Raw genomic sequence first — 14,433 nt, 5'->3', positions numbered from 1 at the left:
ACATACGATACTGAGGAATATTTGGTTCAAACTAATTTTGATATCAAAAACTTTAAAAAGAGGAAATTTGGTGCTTGTTGTTGGCCAGTTGATTTTTTTAATATAGAAAACTCAACCTTTAATATGATAACAGAAAGTGAGCTGCTCAAACAATAAGAGTGGTCACTACTTGCCTAGCACAAAGTAACGACAGCTTAAGGTTTCCTGCAATGCAATATATTTACCAGTTCCATCATACCTTGGTATAATTAGATCAGTTTTTATTACTGCTGTTGATTTTAGCTCCAATCTTTGCCTAAAAATTCTCAGCAACAACTCCTAGCTTCAGAGTGATTAACTGCCCTATCTTGTTGAGGTGTGGTTGACCTCGTTGGTGTCTTCTAAGAGCTGTGATTGGTTGTTAAAATTAAAACAACCAAAAAAACAAATTGGCTTCTAGTAACCAATGGAGAGAAAACTGATGATGGAATTTAGACTGGATTAAGAAATGTGTAAATCACAATGATAAAACTTAACAAAATTAAATTAATGATTACACAGCAACAACAACAAGAATCTTTGTGAATACGGGCCCTGAAACCCGGCTTTTGAAGTGTACAGCATGTTTGTTGTCTTTAGAAATATTGTGTATCATGCAAAACAAAACTGGTACAAACAGAGAGGCCTCTAATATGGAACGCTAGGGCTTGTTCAGGGTGGGGTTACCATATTCCTGCAGAACATAAAGGCAATGAGAAGAATTATACCTAGGTTGTGTTTAGGTCACTGCCGTGTTTTTATTACCAGCAGTTTTTACCGTGCTCGCTGGCACTTTGCTGCAGCTGCAACTTTGTAAAACGTGTTGTCGTATGGAGGTTCAAGTCAGTTCATACATATTCAATTCATCCCAAAACGTCCTCTTGGATATAAATCTACATGTGGGTCAAATTCACATCCACTTACATTCAATTCAGTATCATTCCGAATATGTATTACAAAGATGTTCAGTCCAAAATGAAGGTGAAAGTAGGGATGAGCAACTGGGCATTTGTCCCCTGGTCACAGAACCAGCACAGCAAACACTACTGCTTCATCTGCCGGATGTAACCACTGTGAGTCACTGGCTTAAAACTGCAGTCTCTACACACACACACCCCTGCACACACACTCATCCAGCTGTTTTACATCTTATTGCAATGTGCTTACATAGTTTGTCACATCTAAAGTGCTTTGCAAAAATATTCACACCTCTTGAATATTTGCACATTTCGCCACAAAACTTCAATGTATTTTATTGGGATTTAATGTGACAGACTAAAACGAAGTAGCACTTCATTTTGAAGTGGAAGGAAAACAGTTTTACAACAAATTAAAGTCTGAAAAGTAAAGTATGCATTTGTTTTCAGACTCCTTTATTTGAAAACACCAAAATAGAATTTAGTGCAGACAACTGCCTTCTTCATGCTCCACATTATATTTTTTCTTTTTGGTTTTTCACATTAAATCCCATTAAAATATTCTGCAGTTTGTGCAAAGGTTCACTGTGGATTCACAGCATCATCCCTACCACACACACCAATCCAGACATGGACAGACTTACATCCATATTTTTTATAACCAATAAGTCTATATTTTCTTAACAAAAGGCCGCTAATGTTTCTAAAAGTTTCTGTTTTGTATTCACATACCCACCTCTTTGTGTGTTTCTCTGAAAATAAGAAAGTTCTGCCAACAGTGTGACACACATCAAGTTCAGATGCTGTTCCTCCATTTTAGCCCTCCTAGTAAATTATTTGCCCCTTGAGCAGCAGCATCTCTGGGTTTTCCCAGTGTTGTGCGTCAAGCATAAGTGGCTCAGACAAAGTGCTTGTAGGTGTTTGAGTGCCTAGTTGTTTAGTCTCATAAACTCCAGGCATGTCTGGTCTCTGCTTGAACTGTGCTACAGTAGGCAACAGTTGCTAGGGTTGGCAGCAGGTCAGCCGCCGCAGCAATGAGGATAAATAAGCTCTGAGCTCCCATCATCCCGTGGGTCACCCTCTAGCTCCATCTCTCTATTGCTCTTGCACACATTTTCTGCATTCAGTCCTGTTAAAGTAAATACCTGCGTTTGAGGACATGTTTACATGACTTTTATTTCACAACTCACTGCTCATACAGGCCCATCTACTGGCACCACTAGTAAAGTTGTGTAAAAAACCTTAGAATAAACTTAACTTGTACTACAGTAGCAAAATCCTACAATTAAAACTGTAAATTTCAAACTTTATTTTCAGTGGGGGGTATCACTGATCAAGATTAAATTTTTTAACACCCGTGGAACAGTTGTTGGTACCCCTGATGACTCATTAAAGATCATTATAACTGAAGCATTTTTTTAATTATTCTTTACTTTTTGTTTTTGTTATTTTAATTAGTAATCCATGACGTATTTTCCCTGGGTTATAAATATGAGGTAACACAGAGGACCGGTTCTTCTAGCCAGTGGCCACCAAGCTGGACAAGGACCCAAATTTATCTTGTCACCACTCACAGTGAACGGGATGGTAAGGAAGAAAAAAATAAAAACATTTGCAGCAAAGCATGTGTCAGTCACCATAACACCCATTATGCATTTTTATTGGATTGTTTGGGACTAAGGTTAGAAAAAAGACTTCACACAAACACAAATGTGGAGTTTGCTGAACCCTAAAAATGCTTCGACTGGAACCATGTGCTTTGTTCAGATGGGACTAAGAATGAGCTTTTATTTAACAAACTCGGGGTAGGAGGATGAATGTGTGGAAAAGCACCTCATGCTCACTTTTGAGTATAGTGGAGAACCTGTGATGCTGTGGGCCTGTTTCTCTTCCCAAGGCCCTTGCAACCTTGTTGGTGAGCCTGACATCAGAAACTCTCAAACCGAATCAAAAATCTCAGTCCTCAAACCTAAATGCTATTTCAATCCATCGGAGTAAGCTAATTAAAAGAGAAGACAATAAAGGACACTTGCTGATCTACAGAGAGATTATCCAAAGAGGAATGACCAAATATCCCTCTCTTTGTATGCTCCAACGTTGTGAAATGCTGTAGGAGATAAAGTTTGGGATTTTTGCCCCCACTGACTTAATAAACTCAAATGAAGTATTTTACACATCTTTTCTTAGGGTGCCAATTAGTCTGCACTTGATCACAAAGAGACATGAATACACACCCTACAGTAATGTTCTCCTCACCCATCCCCCTCTGCAGGTTTAAATGTGTTTGTCTGCAAAGCGACCGGCTGCTGGTTCGACTCCTGCTCGTCAAACTAATATAACAGGCTGTCTGTTGAAACTCGCCCTGGGTCCTTCTTTATAATGATTATGTATTATGACAAGTCATAAATCACATCCCACGCACCTATTAAATGTACTTCAGTTGCTCCGTTAGTCTCTCATCTCATTTCTGTTCATTTGTTACAAGGCAGTGATGCAGTATAACACTCTGGATGTCTTGCATGTGTCTCTCTTCCTTCTGTGCTTAGCTGTATTCTAGAGGGTTTGACTGAAAATTTGAAATGTTTAAGATAATAAAGTGAAACTGTCTATCTTTCTTTTGTTTGCCACGTATATATCTGATGTTTTCCGTGCATTTCTTCATGTTACTGTGTAAAGCTAAAACCTGAAATAACCCTGTTTATATTTACTGACTTCTCTTCTGATGCTTTCCATCTACAGGATGATGGAGATGTGGAAGACGACATGACACTAAGAGAGGTAAGGCCACAGCCGGTCACACCACGTTCCACTTGTGACACAAACTTCCCAGCCAGTAGGAGCACTCCATCAGCAGGATGTTTTGACCTAACTTAAAAAATAGCCCCAATGAAGCCAAGCTGAGTTAGGGTTTGAGGAATTGAGCTGTGCAGACAGGATACGGAGTGCAGTACTTGTTATGGCACCCTCTAGGTCTAACGAGGGAAATCATAAAGGTTATGGTTACTACCTTTCTGTTTCCGTCTCAAACTCCAATAATATAAGAGGAATTCAATTTTAAAGTTTGTGGGGAATAAACTCCCAGGCTTGACGTGGACTGAAATTACTGTGTAATGTTCTGTAAATTGGGAGTTGGCTCATAAAAAAGTAGCTAGAGGACTCCATTGTGTAATTTGGAGAGAATGAGCACTTGAAGAATGGAGGATTTTTGTAGTAAACAAAAGGTTTACTAAGCATAGTTTTTGATGACAGCTTTTTTAATGCGGAGATATTAGTAAAAAGCTTACCAAATAGAGATGTTGCAATGCATCCAACGCACAGGACAATACACAATGTGGGATTCACAACAATGAGACAAAATGGGATTTTAGCTATATTTTTGGGAAAGCCAAAGGCTCCCACATAGTTGGATGATTGTGAGCAGTGCAGACTCCGTGCGCACTCTCCTCAGACGCTTGAGTTTTCATAGTTGAAGATACCCATTTCCTACATCTCTCACTACAAGTTCCTACATCTCCCACACTTTCTGCCATGGTGTCATCAAATGAGGAGGAAGATCTAATCTGGCTTGTTGCTTTGACAAAACCAAAAAGAAATAAAGGTGGCATATTAGGCCATTAAGCCAGACTAGGGATGAAGAAGGAGAATACTCCTGGTATTGCAACTAGAAAGTGGGAGTGGCACAGTGCGTTCTCGTGACTGGTTGCTCGGAGCAGTGTGTTACATATAAGAGTTCGATGTGAAGACTTTTTCCCGCCGAGCAGTTTATTGTGTGACACCGTGTACACGGTTGTAAAAAGTAAGATCTGCACGGACATGTCCAGCAGACGTCCTGATTGAGTCCACTTTAAGTGCATGTGGATGTCCGCGGAGTCAAGTACACCCGACTATGTGGGAGACTTAAGAATCACTTTTTTAATTTGTCCTCACAGATTGTGTAAAGATTTCACATATCCCAAACTCTGTTTTAGTGAATCTGTAGTCGGTGTTGAATCGTTAAGTTCTGGTTTGATTAGTCCACATACTGTGGTTTTTATGCTTCTCTCTTTTTAAGGGGTTCCTAATGTCTCTTTTGTGTTTTCATAAATAGAGTAAAGGTTTTATCAATATGAAACTGTGAAGCAAGCTCAGTGTTGAATTAGCCAGTTCAGGTTTGCTCAGTTAAAATATTGTTGGATTTGACCTATAGCACATCTAATGCAGTCCAGACTCGTTAGATGTTCATCAACTAACCCCCGTTTCCTGTCTAGCCACTTTCAAAGAACTCTGGAAAGAATAAAATCCACTAGTGCCAACAAAACAAATATTTAAAAAAAAACTAACCCCTTAGTTTAGCTTTGGTCTGAATTTAGGAAAGGAACGGTTGGCAGCTAACTCTTTCCAGATCGCAGTATTCTCACAGTGCTTGCAAATCAAACATATCTTGTTTTTCACTATAATTCAAAATATATATATAAAATATTTATCAATACTTGAGGAATCTTGCGTTGTAAGCCAGCCCGACGAGCGGTTGTCATTGGTCGATTCTGTCAAAACAAGGGCGACAGAAGAACTACTTCTTGTTTCTTTCCTTAGTCTCAAACAGACACAAGGGGACAAGCTTAGAGAAACCCACTACTGCCCCTCATCTGGTGCTCATAATAATAGTTCACACTTACTTAACCAGGCTAAGTCACATGCTCACAACAGTATGTAGAAAGTCCTCAGACACACTTAATATCATGCTGGTGTGTTTAACACCCTTAGTAACAAATAGTTTGCAACTTTCCCAAAAAATACATGTTTGAAGAAAGGTTTTGTTGAATTTGTATAATTTTAATTGGGATCATGTTTTAGTGAAGATTAATCTGATGATTTTATAGGTAATGGTTGATAATTTCAATACAAGGATAGTAGCTTTTAAAAATGTATCTGTTCACACTCTTACAGGTCCTTCTCAAAAAATTAGCATATTGTGATAAAGTTCATTATTTTCCATAATGTCATGATGAAAATTTAACATTCATATATTTTAGATTCATTGCACACTAACTGAAATATTTCAGGTCTTTTATTGTCTTAATACGGATGATTTTGGCATACAGCTCATGAAAACCCAAAATTCCTATCTCACAAAATTAGCATATCATTAAAAGAGTCTCTAAACGAGCTATGAACTTAATCATCTGAATCAACGAGTTAACTCTAAACACCTGCAAAAGATTCCTGAGGCCTTTAAAACTCCCAGCCTGGTTCATCACTCAAAACCCCAATCATGGGTAAGACTGCCGACCTGACTGCAGTCCAGAAGGCCATTATTGACACCCTCAAGCAAGAGGGTAAGACACAGAAAGAAATTTCTGAACGAATAGGCTGTTCCCAGAGTGCTGTATCAAGGCACCTTAGTGGGAAGTCTGTGGGAAGGAAAAAGTGTGGCAGAAAACGCTGCACAACGAGAAGAGGTGACCGGACCCTGAGGAAGATTGTGGAGAAGGGCCGATTCCAGACCTTGGGGGACCTGCGGAAGCAGTGGACTGAGTCTGGAGTAGAAACATCCAGAGCCACCGTGCACAGGCGTGTGCAGGAAATGGGCTACAGGTGCCGCATTCCCCAGGTCAAGCCACTTTTGAACCAGAAACAGCGGCAGAAGCGCCTGACCTGGGCTACAGAGAAGCAGCACTGGACTGTTGCTCAGTGGTCCAAAGTACTTTTTTCGGATGAAAGCAAATTCTGCATGTCATTCGGAAATCAAGGTGCCAGAGTCTGGAGGAAGACTGGGGAGAAGGAAATGCCAAAATGCCAGAAGTCCAGTGTCAAGTACCCACAGTCAGTGATGGTCTGGGGTGCCGTGTCAGCTGCTGGTGTTGGTCCACTGTGTTTTATCAAGGGCAGGGTCAATGCAGCTAGCTATCAGGAGATTTTGGAGCACTTTATGCTTCCATCTGCTGAAAAGCTTTATGGAGATGAAGATTTCATTTTTCAGCACAACCTGGCACCTGCTCACAGTGCCAAAACCACTGGTAAATGGTTTACTGACCATGGTATCACTGTGCTCAATTGGCCTGCCAACTCTCCTGACCTGAACCCCATAGAGAATCTGTGGGATATTGTGAAGAGAACGTTGAGAGACTCAAGACCCAACACTCTGGGTGAGCTAAAGGCCGCTATCGAAGCATCCTGGGCCTCCATAAGACCTCAGCAGTGCCACAGGCTGATTGCCTCCATGCCACGCCGCCTTGAAGCAGTCATTTCTGCAAAAGGATTCCCGACCAAGTATTGAGTGCATAACTGTACATGATTATTTGAAGGTTGACGTTTTTTGTATTAAAAACACTTTTCTTTTATTGGTCGGATGAAATATGCTAATTTTGTGAGATAGGAATTTTGGGTTTTCATGAGCTGTATGCCAAAATCATCCATATTAAGACAATAAAAGACCTGAAATATTTCAGTTAGTGTGCAATGAATCTAAAATATATGAATGTTAAATTTTCATCATGACATTATGGAAAATAATGAACTTCATCACAATATGCTAATATTTTGAGAAGGACCTGTATGTTTGTGAAATCTCAGTTTGCACTTGATGACAACACAGCCCAAGGAACCTTGACCCATCACGTTTTCGGTGTGCCCAAATGGGTCAATTACCCTCGAGTCTTATATTTTTGGATATGGCATCATTCATAATTCATCCATCAACAGCACCTCTCATTTCCTCTCTGTCAGACAAAAATTTCTCACACTTTCATAAATTTGCCATGTCACTGCATCTGTCTTTGTCTCCCTTTGTTTGCCTATGCTCAGCAGCATTGCAGTGTAGGCTGGCTTTGATTTATAGTCTTTCAGCATCTGTGCCACTAAGTGGATGTGATGTGTCAAATAGTGGTTTGGAAAATTTGATGCTTTTATCATCTGATCACAGACTGATATTAGACATAAAGACTTCATCTGTTGTCATTATATTCTAAACTCATTTCAGTTTGTTTTACAGTCACAGCCACAAATATGTTCAGCCAACTAACTGTCTAAACATGTGAGTTAGTTGTTTTTACCTAGAATAATGTTTAACTGCTGTAAAGCCAGGTATTTGTATCTCAACTCAATTTGAACCTCAGCTTACAAAGAATATACTGAATGTCACAAGCTCCTTCACTATTGGAAAATACTTCACTGTGTTTATTGTTTTCTGTTTTACTTTGGTGATCATCACTGCTTCTCCAAATCTGTGTGATTTCCAGATTGCAGAGTGGGAGGAGAGGCAGCTTGATGAGCAAGTCAACTTCAACAACTGCAAAATTGACCCTGCCCCTTTCCAGCTGGTGGAGCGCACTTCGCTGCATAAGGTATGATTGGAGCTACAGCTGCTGTTTTACCCTCTGTGTGCATAAATGTGCATCCTTTCTGATGGGTGCATTTCTCAGTGTTTAGAGGCATGAATTAATCAACACTCTTAAGCTGCACTGAGCCTTGCTGTGTTACAGTATTCACACCCCTTGAACTTTTTTACACTATCACATTACAAACATGAGTGTATTTTGCTGAGGTGTCATGATAGACGAAAAGAAGGTAGCATATTGTTGTGAAGTGAAAGGATAAGAATAGATGGTTTTCAAAATATTTCACAAATAGAAATCTGAAAAGTGTGGTGTGCATTTGTATTAAGACCCATTCTCTCTCATCCACAAATCTGGATGAGTTTCAAGAAGAGTTAGGTTCTAAAACAGTATCCCAACTTTTGAACATCTCACAAAGCTCTGTTCAGTCCATCATCAAAAAACAGAACGAGTATGAAACAACTGTAAAGCCACAAAGATATAGCCGTCCACCTGAAATGACAGAGCTTTAATGTGGTAAACCCGCTGCAGAGATCCACAGCTCTAGCCGAAGAATGTAATTACAGCACAACTATAATTTGTGCAGTATACAAATCTGACCTTTTATGGAAGTAGCAAGAAGATGGACATTGTTTTAGTAAAGAAGTTTGTCTGTGGTAAGTTGTTCAGACAATCTGCATCCAATCTGACTGATCTTGAGCTGTTTTGCAAAGACGAATGTGTAGAAATCTCGATCTCTAGATGTACAAAACTACTAGACATCCCACAGAAGAGTTATAAGAGTTGTTATTGCAGCAAAAGGTGGTTTTACAATGCTTTTATACATGTCAGCTGAATACATAAAAAAGCCACAATTTTCAAGAATTTGTTGGGGAAAAAGAAAATGTATTATTTTCCCTTAACTATTTAGCTATGTGATAATTTGTCATATACTGTCACATATAGACCTCATGAAATACATTGATGTTTGTGCTGTATAAAGTTCATATAGCAAAGGCTAGCATGAGCACAAATTCCCACATTTTAAGACTAAATGTTTTTTATCACAGTGAATTCCAAGTCACAACTTTCAACAGTGTTTAAGAGAAATGCACCACTGACAAAAATGGCAAAGACAGTTTTTCTTAATATTTCCAAATAGGCAGTTATTCTTACCTTACAGATGGCATTTCAAAGTAGTAAAAAAGCCCTCAGTATCCCTTCTTATACAATCAGTGTGTTGGTTGTTTTTCACAAAAACTGACCCACCACTGAGAGAGTTTCAGATTTCACCTTTCACGCAAATGGAAAGGTGAGTCAAAATTGAGGAGCGCCTGAGAAGAATTGTGAAAGGTTTTCTGCACCAGTCAGGCAATATTAAAGTGCGGAACAGTTTTTTTTGTTTGACTGAAAATGACATCCCATCCAGGGTGCAGGGTGAGGTACTTAAGGGAACAGCTACAATTTGATTTAGAATTATCTATGGTTTGAAGAGCTGTGTGTCTTACCCAAACTGCCCATACAACTTAGCTTTAGTTTTTTTTGTTGTCACAGTCACAGCCACAATTATTAGATGACACCTACTGCTGCAGAGTGAAATGTAGCAGGCCTGCATTCACCTCTCCTGGGAATAGTGTATTTTAACCCACAGCTGCTTTGGCTTGCCAGCCGCTGTGGCAGCACCTAATGTCCCCCATTTATAACACTACCTTGGCTCTCTGAAGTCTTCAGGGCACTGTATGAATACTCTTTAAACATTTAAAAGAGAGGGATTCTGCCCCAATCTATTTCGCTTCCCTCCTTTCACTGCATGCTGCAAAAGCCAATATCACGCACAATCTCCCTCAGCACATTAAACACTGCCACCACTCCATCTGCCGCTGCTCCCCAAACCAGCTGCGGTTATGTGTCAAAGTTCTAATATCTCTACCTCCCATTTCCCTTTAGTTTTATTGATGTTTACATCCACAGATCCCTTTTTGTGATGACCAACTCTGCACCTAACAGTACATCCCTTTAATTGCTGCTGACAAGGTTTTAGCCCTAAACCACTCTGGTAATTTGACTTGTCTGCCACAAGTGCTCTCTAATTCTTCATTTAGGATTATTAAAAAAGGAACCTGTGAGGCTTTTTGGTTTTTAGTAATTTAGTTGTTACCCTCCTTGAACTATTTAACACATACAAAAATCTGAAAAGTGTGGTGTGTATTCATCTTCCTGTCATTACTTTGGTAAACCATCTTGTGCTGCAATGACCTGTGCAAGTCTCAAAAAACTTTGCACATTACCCAGCAGGAAGAAAAGTCAGATTGGGCACTGATTCTGTGAACAGCAGTCTTTTAAGTCTTACCACAGATTTACATTTTCATTTAGCTCTGGACTTTGACTGGGCCATTTGTGTATATATATGTACATTTAAAAAATATATTCTTTATTATTAAGAGCAAAGTGTACCAGAGTCAAATTCCTTGCATGTCTCTACAAACTTGGCAATAAAGCTGATTCAGATTCTGATTTTAACTCATGAATATATAAAGCTCCATCCAGCTCCATCTTTCAATCTACTCCGACCAGCTTTGTCACCCTGATAAAAGCTTTTCCGCAGCATGATGCTACTACCACTGTTTTTCACAGTGTAGTTTGTGCGTTCAGGCTGGTGCAGTGTTAATATTCTACCACACGGCATTTTCCATGTAGGAATTTGACATGAGCACCTTCTTCTACATGTTTGTTCTGTTGCTGTACATGTACAGGGCTTGTGTCAAACTAGAAACTGGTTTTCTGCTGGCGTTTTTACTACCCCTCTTCCATAAAGGCCAGATTTGTAGAGTGCAGAACTAACAGTTATCCTGTTAGCAGATTTTCCCACCTGAAACTCTGCAACTCTTGCAGAGGTAAATGGGCCTCATGGGTGCTCTCCTCACCCAACCGCACTTATATAGCTTGGGTAGCCAACCATGCCTTGGTAGGTTTGCATTTCACTGTTTTTGAATGATGAATTGAACTGATCTCTGTGAGTTGTTCAAAGTTTGGATATTGTTTTATAACCCAACTCTTCAAATTTCACAACTTTCTCCTGAACCTGTCTGCTGTGTTCTTTGGTCTTCATGATGCTGTTTGTTCTCTAATGTTCCCTAACAAACATCTGAGGCCTTCACAGAACAGCTGGATTTATACTGAGATTACATACAGATGGACTCGATTTACTAATTAGATGACTTCTGAGAGTATTTGGTTGAACTTGACTTTTTGGGATGGGGTAAAAGAGTACGAAGACTGGACTAAAAATGCACCCACCATTTTTAGGTTTTTAATTCTTAAAAATAAATGTTGAATTTTGCATCATCTTGTGTTGGTTTTTCACATATAATCGCATTAAGGAACTAACGTTTGTGGTTGTAACGTGACATTGAAAGGTTTATGGGGTGTGAATACTTTTGTAGGGAAAGGAAACATCCATATAGGTTCAGAACGGTGGCGAATCCAGTGATTCTCCCAAAGATCTTTTTTCAATGATAGAAACTCAAATTTTGACTCAGATAGACAAACAAAGCTAAAAAATAGAATGGATGTTTAGTGTTAACATTTAATTTAGAAGAAAAGATAAAGGCACATTTTCTGCAGAGCGACTCATTTATTCATCGTGATTGAGTGTTGGGAATCTTTCTACATTCGCATCCTAAAGGAGCTTGGATCTTTGGTTGCTGATCATTACTGTGCTGCTGATTGTGAAAAACCCTGTGCAGCAGCCTCAATCAATGAACTTCAAGTTAAAGAGATGCTGGTGTCCTCAGTAAAGCTCCTACATTCTCCTCTGGGAGACCTATTTGACAAATTACATTGCAGCTTGCTTTAGCCTAAAAACACCCAACAATCTTTTTCTTGGCAGCCTTTATTTCCTTTGCACTGTGGGATCAATTTCAGACATCCCAGATGGAGAACGTCTCCCTTGGATCCAAAATAAAAGTGTATCCGGCCTCAGAAATGAAAGCCATCTGATCCAGCAGCAAAACACATGAACAGTCTTTACTTTTACTTTAGCTGCACAAATCCTCCCTACTCCACTGCAGATAAAGTCAAATAAAACTTTGGTGATTCCCAAGAGGAAATCCTGCAGCTGTGAATACTACAAGTTCTGGATATTATAATCAGGCAAAAAGATTAGAGATGAAATAATTGTGAACTTTTTAATAGCCATTGCCAAATGTGAACTTTGTGGCAGCAGATTGTGGTGCTGACAGTTCACATAGTTTTTCATTTATTTTGCGGAGTGATCAAGCAGCAGAAGACTGGAGATGGAAATCAGCCATTGGCTAAATCTGATGCAGTGCTTCTTATCTATTGTGTACATGGTCCTGAATAAATAAACTCAAACATAAGGGAGGGGGCTTACTCAAAGATCAAGAACACTGGCTATGCTGAAGAATGGGATCAGAATGTTATTCGTCTTCTTCCAACAATTCAGGCACAAAAAAGGCAGAACCTTTGTAATTTATTTGTCCTGATTCAAAACTTATAATGAAAATGTTAAAAGCTTGACATTTTAGACCCATGGGCAAGAAAGTCTCCTAATCTCATCCCATTGAGAACCTCTGGTCAGTTCTCAATGAGCAGAATTCAACATGATTCTCACAGTAGGATAACCTTGAATTAAATAAACCCTCATTTTACAGTATTTACACGAAAATCTTAGAAATGAAAAACTTGAATTGCTTTTGTTAAAGCAGAAAATCAAGAATAATTCATATTGGTCCCAAATTACTAATATAGTTTTTCGCTTATTAATTTTTATTGGCACTTTGTGTTTAGAGGCTGCATAATCATTTAAATTGATCATTTTGTATTGACGCATGCTAATGAAAACAAAGCATGTTGCCTATTCAGAGTTGGGGTGGTTTTTACAGCATGTTCCTAAACTCTGTCCTTTATTACTACAAATATAACAGGAATGTGCAGATGATTATTGTTCTTCCTTGTTTCTTATAATAAGGCTGAATTAAGATTTAAACAAATCTATGCCACAACATGGGCAACCTGTCTAGAGCTGTGTAACCCTATCCTACATATCATTTTCTCTGGCATTTCATAAAAAGGGCTTTAAACTGTAGGCAATGTATGGTGGAACATTTCAGCAATTTTGAAACCACAACTTCACATTGTTATATCTTGATGGCAAAAGGTGGCCTAGTCCTGCAACAAAGAGTAATCAACTCCAAGCACTAAGACTAAAATTTGCCACTTTCTCAGGAATAGGCCAAGACTTCTAAAAAACTGCAGCAGTGTAAAAAAAATTATTTTCACATTTATTTTATGTTTTTCTGAAGGCTTTAAAACTTATTAAATGTTTAATCATTCTTTACTATATAACATAGGGTAGATACCTCTGCTAAAACCTTTGACCATGACTGGGTTTAATGACACAAATAACCCTAATAATTTTAAAAATCATCAGAATTATCCATTTTATTTCTGCTGTTTTTGTTTTTTGGGCTGCGAATGTCGAGGTTAGACGCTTTTCTGCTTATTATGTTTTCTCTTCAATAGTGGACATCTTCAAGTTCAACTATTTAATATTCAGCTTCACAATTACACAGTAACAAACACAGGCTAAGAAGAAAAGTCATGTTAACCGAAATAAGCCAATATGTAAGTGTCTCTCTAGAATACTACTGCAGTGATTAAACCATTTTGTTGGCAACAATTCTATCCTAATTATTGCAGCTTCATTCCCTTAAGAGCCATGTTAAAGAACACATTGTTAGGTTTTGGTGAAGATGTTCAGGAGGATCTAATTGCTGGTTTGTGGCAACTAGACAAACAAAAGTACTAACAGGATTGCTTATACTCAAATTATCTTAAAAACTGAAATTGGCAATGCTGAAATATGTAAGGAGAGTGGTGAATATTGAGAAAAGATTTGGGTTGGAAAAAGTGTGCAAGTTCAGGGTGTGAGATGACCCATCAAGGCTTAGACGTTTATACCTAATGTTTAAAAACTGATTTAATATCTCTTTAGGTTAAGCAATAGCTTCATTAATCAACTCCTAAGGCTACAAAATAGTAATTTAAAAGGATGGGAACAGCATGGACATGTTGGTAATAATGCTTTCTCCTTTTAGTTGTGCTTTAGCCCCCCCCATGTTTCTGAAACTAGACCAGCACCAGCTTGTTGCTAACCTTATGTAACTGCTGTTTGAGAGTACCTA

At 38.8% G+C, this 14,433-nt stretch overlaps 1 protein-coding gene across 9 annotated transcripts in view; it reads left to right on the top strand.

Moving 5' to 3' along the window:
* LOC124883862 (chloride channel protein 2-like) overlaps window positions 1–14,433 on the top strand; it is a 231,731-nt gene that overhangs the window by 209,747 nt on the left and 7,551 nt on the right. For all 9 annotated transcript variants that reach the window (XM_047391271.1, XM_047391276.1, XM_047391272.1 and 6 more), the window contains 2 exons: window positions 3,675–3,713; window positions 8,153–8,257. In XM_047391271.1, the coding sequence (XP_047247227.1) occupies window positions 3,675–3,713; window positions 8,153–8,257 (144 nt within the window). The remainder of the gene's footprint in view (window positions 1–3,674; window positions 3,714–8,152; window positions 8,258–14,433) is intronic.

Source organism: Girardinichthys multiradiatus, chromosome 18 (genome assembly GCF_021462225.1).
Source record: "Girardinichthys multiradiatus isolate DD_20200921_A chromosome 18, DD_fGirMul_XY1, whole genome shotgun sequence".
In the NCBI taxonomy this organism is placed as follows: Eukaryota; Metazoa; Chordata; class Actinopteri; order Cyprinodontiformes; family Goodeidae; genus Girardinichthys; species Girardinichthys multiradiatus.
This window is presented reverse-complemented; position numbering and strand designations above follow the sequence as displayed.